The sequence below is a fragment of the Callorhinchus milii genome, unplaced genomic scaffold (assembly GCF_018977255.1).
Source record: "Callorhinchus milii isolate IMCB2004 unplaced genomic scaffold, IMCB_Cmil_1.0 Scaffold27, whole genome shotgun sequence".
Classification (NCBI taxonomy): domain Eukaryota; kingdom Metazoa; phylum Chordata; class Chondrichthyes; order Chimaeriformes; family Callorhinchidae; genus Callorhinchus; species Callorhinchus milii.
In genome coordinates this window covers 5015391-5023146 of record NW_024704768.1, presented here as the reverse complement: position 1 = coordinate 5023146, position 7756 = coordinate 5015391, and the positions used below count along the sequence as shown (strand labels likewise).

Sequence of the window (7756 nt, the reverse complement as noted above, 5' to 3'; positions counted from 1 at the left end):
GTCCACAGGTCCACAGATATGACTTTCCTGTGAAGATATGGTTCATTGCTCTCGCTCGCTGCTTAACTCTTTCCTTCCTGACTCATTGCCAGGTCTGGGAGACGGGAGGGAGAGAGGAGAAGAGGAGGGCAAGGAGAGGGGAAGTGGGAGGAGAGGGGTGCAGTATTTCGGGGAATTTAAAACAATTTTTATCCGCAGGTTTCAAAAGGTCTCGACACAGGGATGCTGGGAGCCGTGTGTTTGGGAATTTAAAGGGACAGAATTCCATGGTTTCCTCGTGTCGGTCCCTCTCACAGTCACAGTCAGCCAGGAATCCGACTCCATAGGAACACAGGTAGGCCATTCAGCCCCTCGAGCCTGATCCACCATTCTAGTAGATGGTGACTGAACTCCCATTACCCGCCTTTGTCTCATGTCCTCGTGGTCCTCTGACCTGAGAAACATCTGTGCACCTCAGGCTTCCAATCGTGAATGGATCCACCATAATCCACAGCTGTTTGGGAGAGGGATGGAGATCCACAAAGGGTTAATTACCGCCCACATTGGCAGTGAACGAGGCTGGACTTTGCCACAGATTCTGCCTCGCACTTTGAGGTGCAATAAACCAGGTGATTGATCAGTGGCATCACCCCCCCCCCCCCCTCAACACCAGCCTGTCTCCTCCTCCCTCACTCAGCTCCTCCCCCTGCACCAGCCCCACCTGCTCCGCCTGGTCCCTCCCCCCACACACCTGTCCCCTCTCCCTGAGGCCATTTAAGAGTGAAATTAGGAAGCATTTTTGCTCAAAGATGGGGAGAAACCTTGAATTCTCTCTCCCGAAAGGCTGCAGATCCTGGATTCATCCACACCTTCAAGGATGAGGTTAGTAGATTGTTGGTAGTTTGGGGATTCAGGGAGAAAGCGGGAAATTGGAATTAAAAGGATTAGTTGAGGTACAGATCAGCCAAGATCTAATTACATGACTGAACAGGCTCAAAGGGCTGAATGATCTCCTCCTGTTCCTATGGATGCTAAAGATCCCACAGCACCATTGGAAAAGAGGAGTTTTTCTCTCCCCCTCCCTGGGTCCTGGCCAACAATCCCCAGATAAAAGCAGTTTCACCGGAGTCTGTGGGAGTCTGTGTTCACTCACAAAGCACACAGTCACTATACTCCACAGTGAAATCTCGCAACACATTACAGGATGTTACGGATGGTTGTATTAAGTTACTCTGAGACGATGCCCCGCATGAATGGTTGTATATAAATGCAAATCGTTCTCCTAAAACACACAGAGTCACTACACTTTAAACGTGGAAACATTTTATTAAATATAACATGGAAAAAAATTCTGAAGCAACCGGCAGAGAGATAAACACCGAAATAATCACCCAAAAAAAAACAAAGAGCATTTGATCAAGTTGATAAAGGAAACATTCGCAGCGTCTGACACTCGAGCAGAGCAGCCACATTTAAATAAGTACAACATTCTCCCAGGATAATAACACGACAGTATTTGGGGGGTTGGTGGGGAGAAGGGGGTGTCGTGCCCTCGGAGGAAGTGAAATGAAACTGGTCCTTGGTCCCAGGCAGACTCTCTGAGAGAGGCAGAGAGTGAGAAGGTTACAGTATTTTTGGGGCAGAAATAAATTAACGTGACGTTACTCGTGTGATTAATAATATAAAAAACCTCACGGGAATTTCAGCTCCTCCGTGAGAGAGAGCGAGAGCGAGCTTCCCAGCACTGGCACAGCAGGTACAGCACAGCACAGGCGGGACTGAGTGCAAACAGCTTCGTGGGTGATGGGTTTGGTGGAGGGGAGAGAGTGGTCACTGTGGGGTGGAGGGGGGTTGGGGGCTCTGGACGGACGAGATCCGATTGGCCGAGCAGAACTCAGCTCTCGTTTCTATACTGTTTCCCTGTTCTCAGGGAAGTGGGTTTGGAGACGGTGGGGTTTGTGTGTTTGTTGGGAGGGGGTGCGGGGGTGTGGGGGGGGGCATGGTGAGGGGTTGACGGAGGCGGGAACGAGGGGCTGGTTAAAGCGAGTCCTCCTGTGGCTGTATCTTCAGGCTGTGGTGTCTTCTGGCCGGAACACACGGAGCTATGACCTCACGTCTCCGCTCTGTTCAAAGGAGGCACTGGGCATGCAGTGTCCCCCCCGACCTCGGCTCTCCGTGCCGGGCACAGGTAGCCCGTACCGATCCACGCACCAGCACTGGCCTCGCTTCCTGCCTCTCGATGGACGGCACTGCCAATAGCAAATACAGGGTTAATAGCCAAACCCCCAAACCACGGCCCAGGGCTGAGAGAGCGACCCCCAAACCACGTCATAGGGACGCAGGCCGTTCCCAGCTTTGTATTAATATTCCTGGTGCAGCGTCTTAACACATCATCAGCACGTCTCAAAGCGCTTCCCGGAATTTACTGTGAAGTGCAGTGACTGTGCAGGAGGCAATTTTGCACAGCAACGTTCCACAAACAGCGACCAAGTGAATGACTGATATTATCTGGGGGATTGCCAGCCAGGACACGGGTCGGGTGGGGGTGGGGGGGAAAAGAGAGAGAAACTCCCTTCTCGTTTTGAATAGCGCCACAGGATCTTGAACATCCACCTGAACAGCGCACAGACGGGGAGTGAGGTTTAACGTCTCACCTGGCGACACAGTGCACTGGAGTGACAGCCTGGACTGTGGGCTCAAGGTCCCCGATGTGGGGTGGTGGTGGGGGGGGGGGGGGTCAAACCCACAAGCTCCTGACCCAGAGGCGAGGTTGGTGAGTGGTGCTGGCTTTACGGGGACGGAGCTAATCGCGCTGTTACCTGTTTCCTGCGGTAGAATCCCCTTGTGTCGCAGTTCGGGATGTACAGGTCCCCGGGGCTGTGCGGGTATTGGGGCTTCAGGTCCTCAAGAATGGCTTGCATCTCTCTCCGACACGGACCCTGAGCGCACAGGGTCAAACGCCGTTTAAACACCAGCCCAGAACTTCCTGCGTAAAACCAGTCCCACCCGGTCTGTGCCCCAGCACCGGTCCCTCGCATCGCCCAGAGGTCAACCGTGGGCTGACGTGAAGCTCATCCGATCTCTTCCTCCCCTCCGAGCCATTCTGTAAAACTACTCCATTGACCCGGTCTCAACCCTGTCCCCCCCCACCGCCGCCCCCACCCCCTGCGCTGGTGCCCACGTCGCGTTGACAAGCGAAGACGCTGTAGAAACGTAAGTCGTATTGCAGTGCGTAATGCAGTGAAGGCCAATGGCAATGCAGTGAGGCCCCCTTGTGGCAACACGACTTATTGCAACCGCCTCTGCAGGTGAGAAAAGGTGGGAGAGGATTCAATGTTCCTGAGGTCAGAGGGGACACAGAGCTGGTTCCTGTGTGTCCTGAGCTCTGTGACCTCCCCACCAGCCTCAGCCCATATCTCCACATCCACCCCCTCACCCCATCGTTCATTTAATAGCAAAATTACACCAAATTTCCAAGCCTGAGGTGGAGAGATGTTTGTTAGGTCAGGATATCAAGGGATGTGGGACAAAGGCAGGTAAATGGAGTTGAGGTACAGATGAACCAGTTGGGGTTGAATGGCTTCCTCCTGTTCATTTGTTTCTAAGAGCTCAGCGGTTTGAGATTTGTACCAGAGTCGCCATGGGAACCAGACTGACATCTCATGAGCGTTCTGCAGCTCATGAGAATGTAGACTTCAGTCGGCCAGTATCTTAGCCCCAACAATCCCCCCCCCCCACCACCACTCAGCTTTCTCTCTCTCCCCCCCCACACCGAGCTGAGTGGCAGACGTGCTGGTGGAAGTGGAGCCGGGCACTTACGTATTCAGAGACTGGCAGCTGTGTGGTGATGGAAGTGGGCTTGGAAGGGTTAATCGCACTGTGAACTGTTCCCTTTGGATGATGTCCCTCTCGCTGCCCAAATTTCTGCATTATATCGTATGGGATATCACTTTCCTTCGACACTAGAATCCCGTCATTTGCTGGAGAAAGAATAACAATAAATAATATTAACAATTTACATGCAATATTTACATACAATGCTAACATACACGATTAGTAAAACTCAATGTAAAACTCGGGCACTTTGATGGATCTGATGTAAGTTTTACATTGAGTTTATGATCATAAACCCCTTCATCAGAGGAGCAAACGCTGAAGGTCACAACATCAGATATGGTTTGGGTGACGAAAGGTCCATCAGACCTCCAGAACGCCCATCCGAGCTTTTAAGCCGTCCTTAGGTAATCCATCCCAGAGTCCCTCCGCCTCACTTTGCCCACCTTCAAACCCCTCGGTGTCGCTGCACTTGCTACACAATGGTTTTAGCCGGTTAGATTCCAGCAGGTACCCCACCACACACTTGGGGTCGCCAAGCCTTGGGTCTTGCCAACTGGAATTAGTTGAACAAAGTGAGTCTCCGGAAAGAGAGAGCGCGCGAGAGAGAGCATTCCATTCCAAACAGATATTTCTATGTGTCGGTGGGATGGATGCGTGAAACTGTCCGGTTTGGAGGCTCTGAAGTGTGGCGATGGCTTTCCAAATGCGGCAGACACCTGGCTGCTGCATCACTTCCTGTTCGTGTCCAGGCTGACCAATCCCCCAGAGAGAATTGGTCACTCGCTCCCTGGTGGTCTGCCGGACGCTGCTGTGCGCAAACCCGGCTCCTGCGTTTTCCCCACAAAACGCAGTTAGTTCATTTTCACGGTGGATTCTGCGAAGCGCTTTGAGGCGTCTCGAAGACGTGATAAAGGAGCTCACACCAAATACAAGGATCATTATTATTTCACTTCCCATTCATCTCCTTTAAAGGGACCCGCCCGGTTCCTCACTGCCTTCCCGACCCTTAAACCACGGCTTTCTCAGATTTAATTCGGAATAACCTCACACCTCCCAGCGATCCACCGACCGCGTTCTTTCTACCCAAACCAGACAAACAAAACCAAAATCTAAATATTCTACACCAATCTGCTCAAGACAAAAGTTTGACTCCCAAGTACGAAGTGTGATCGTTTTTTTTTAAAAAAAAACCCCAAAATATTTACAATAGTGGTAAAATGTCGAATTGAAACTTCTGTTGGATTGGTTTTTAATTGGTTCTAAAACCGGTTTCAGTGGTTCATAAGTTACTTCAGAGAGTTAGAACTTGTTACGAGAGCATCTGAGCTTCTCCATCCATCAGTCAGTCAGTCAGTCAGTCTCACTCCGTCTGTGTGTGGGTGTGTGTCTGTCTCTCTGCCTGTGGATCTGTTTGTGTTTGCGGCGTTGTGTGTGTGTGTGTGTGTATCTGTCTCTGTGTGTGTGTGCGTGTGTCTACCCTGTGTATGTGTGTGTATAAATATAAACTATATATATGTGTGTGTGTGTGTCTATGTGTACATATCTATGTGTGTGTGTGTGTGTGTGTGTCTGGGGGTACATCTGTATGTGCATATATCCACTGTGTGTGTGTGTATATCTGTGCATATATCCGTCTGTATATGTGTGTGTCTATGTATCTGTCTGTGTGTGTGTCTCTGTCTGTCTGTGTGTGTCTGTGTGTATCTGTCTGTGTGTGTGTCTCTGTCTGTCTCTGTGTGTGTGTGTGTGGGGGTGTGTGTGTGTGTGTCTGTCTGTGTGTGTGTGTGTCTGTCTCTGTCTCTCTGTGTGTGTCTGTGTCTGTGTGTCTGTCTGTGTGTCTGTCTGTGTGTGTGTGGGGGTGTGTCTCTGTCTGTCTCTGTGTCTGTGTGTCTGTGTGTGTGTGTGTGTGTGGGGGTGTGTGTGTGTGTGGGGGTGTGTGCCCACTCACCTTTGCCGCCCCGCTGTGCCCCCCGCCAGCACACCCCTCTGCCCTGCAGCAGCGCCTGGAGCGGTGCGCTCTCCCCGGCCCTGGGGACGCACCTGAGCGCCGCGGCGCAGCGGGCGCTGTAGACGCCGCACGGTTCGCCCTCGGCCAGGGCGCAGGTCAGGCAGCAGCCGCACCGCGCCTCCCGCACCAGTTGGCAGCGGCGGGGGGGCGGGCAGGACAGCAGCGCCGCGGCATCGCACGGGGCGCACTCGATCACCTGCCCCGCAGCCCGCGGGGGGCGGCGGCAGCAGCAGCACAGCGCCAGCGCCAACAGCACCCGCACGGCCGACATGGCTCCCGCACATTGCTCAGCCCTCCGCGTGGCCCCGTGTTAAATAGGCGGCGGCGGCGGCGGCGGACAGCTGATCGGGCATTTAAACCGGGGGCGGGGCCTACGGGGCGGGCGGGGGCGGGGCGCGCGTGACGTGCCCGGGGCGGGGCCGAGAGGGGGCGGGGCCACCCCCCCCACACACACACCACCACCCCCCACCAGCCCTCACCCCCCCCCCACCCCAATGGTATTTTTGCTCCAAAAAAAGTTTCTTGAACTTTTTCTTTTTTCTCTCTCTCCCCCCAACCCCCCCTCCCCCCTCCCCCCAACCCCCCCTCCCCCCCTCCCCCCTCCCCCCACCCCCCAACCCCTCCCTCCCCCAACCCCCCCTCCCCCCCACCCCCAACCCCTCCCTCCCCCCAACCCCCCTCCCTCCCCCCACCCCCACCCCCCCCCCCCCCAACACCCTCCCTCCCCCAACCCCCCTCCCCCCACCCCCAACCCCTCCCTCCCCCACCCCCCTCCCCCACCCCCAACCCCCTCCCTCCCCAACCCCCCCTCCCCCCAACCCCCTCCCTCCCCCCACACACATATACACACACACACAAGACATACATATATACCATATATACACACACAGACATATATACAGTGTATATGTATACACACACTCACACATACACACATGTACACACAGACACACACAGTATACACACATGTGCACAGACGTATATACAGTATATATTTTTAAAAATTTACTCCTCACACGTTACTGGGGACGTGTGTTACTGCGATTACTGTCTCTGATGTGTGTCTTGAATGTTATTGTTATTGTTATTGCTCAGTTTGCTGCTGAACTCAAAGACAGCAACAGTTGTCCAAACGAGAGGTCCGAGGTTCGATTCCCAGGGGATTCCTGACACACTCACACACCTCTGTGTACCAAGCAGTAACCCCCCTTGTTAGTCAATTGGTGGATCGCCCTTTCGGGGATAACAATCGCTTAAAAAAAATAATAATAATTTGGTCACTCAGTCCACGACTGTTTGTGGGACGCTGCTGTGCGCAATTGGCTGCCGCGTTTTGCCCACAAAATACCAGTCAGTTCACTTTACACTTCACAGTGAAGTACTTTCAGACGTCTCAGTGTTATGAGGCGCTATATCAAATGCACAGTCGCGTGGTCACCCTGTAATTTATTGGTTTCCAAACTTCATCTCACCGTGTTTTGTAGGTGAAACGCGGCAGACAGTTTGCACCCACCAATATCCCACAAACAGCCATGGGGTGAGCGACCAATCGTACTTTGGGGATTGTCGGCCAGGATAGCAGGAAAGAGAAATTCCTTTCTCTTTTCGAATAGTGCCATGGAATCTTTGACGTCCACCTGAACAGGCAGATGGGACCTCGGTTTAATGTGTCATCTAAAAGATGGCACCTCCGACAATGCAACGCATCATCTTAAGACTGTGTGATTCCAAGTCCCAACCCACAACCTCCTGCCTCAGAGGCGAGAGCACTACCGCTGCGCCAGTCTGACACACAAGTTCATCAAAAAAAAACAGAATTCACCACGATTCCTGACCCCGGCAGTTACTGAAGAAGCCTGTTGTGTGGGGGGGGGATTAATGGCTGTGGGGATTAATGGGAATCGGGACAATCCTATAATTTATTGGTTTGGT

The 7756-nt window shown here is 53.1% G+C and overlaps 1 protein-coding gene across 1 annotated transcript; it reads right to left on the bottom strand.

Moving 5' to 3' along the window:
• Positions 1-1285: 1285 nt before the first annotated feature.
• On the bottom strand, positions 1286-6095 carry LOC103171810 (insulin-like growth factor-binding protein 5). The gene is made up of 4 exons (XM_007884601.2): positions 5765-6095; positions 3799-3959; positions 2799-2918; positions 1286-2228 (listed from the first exon to the last, which is right to left on the bottom strand). Exons 1-4 carry the CDS (start codon positions 6093-6095, stop codon positions 2082-2084), a joined length of 759 nt encoding a protein of 252 aa, XP_007882792.2. The 3' UTR covers positions 1286-2081.
• Between the last annotated feature and the right edge of the window lie 1661 nt (positions 6096-7756).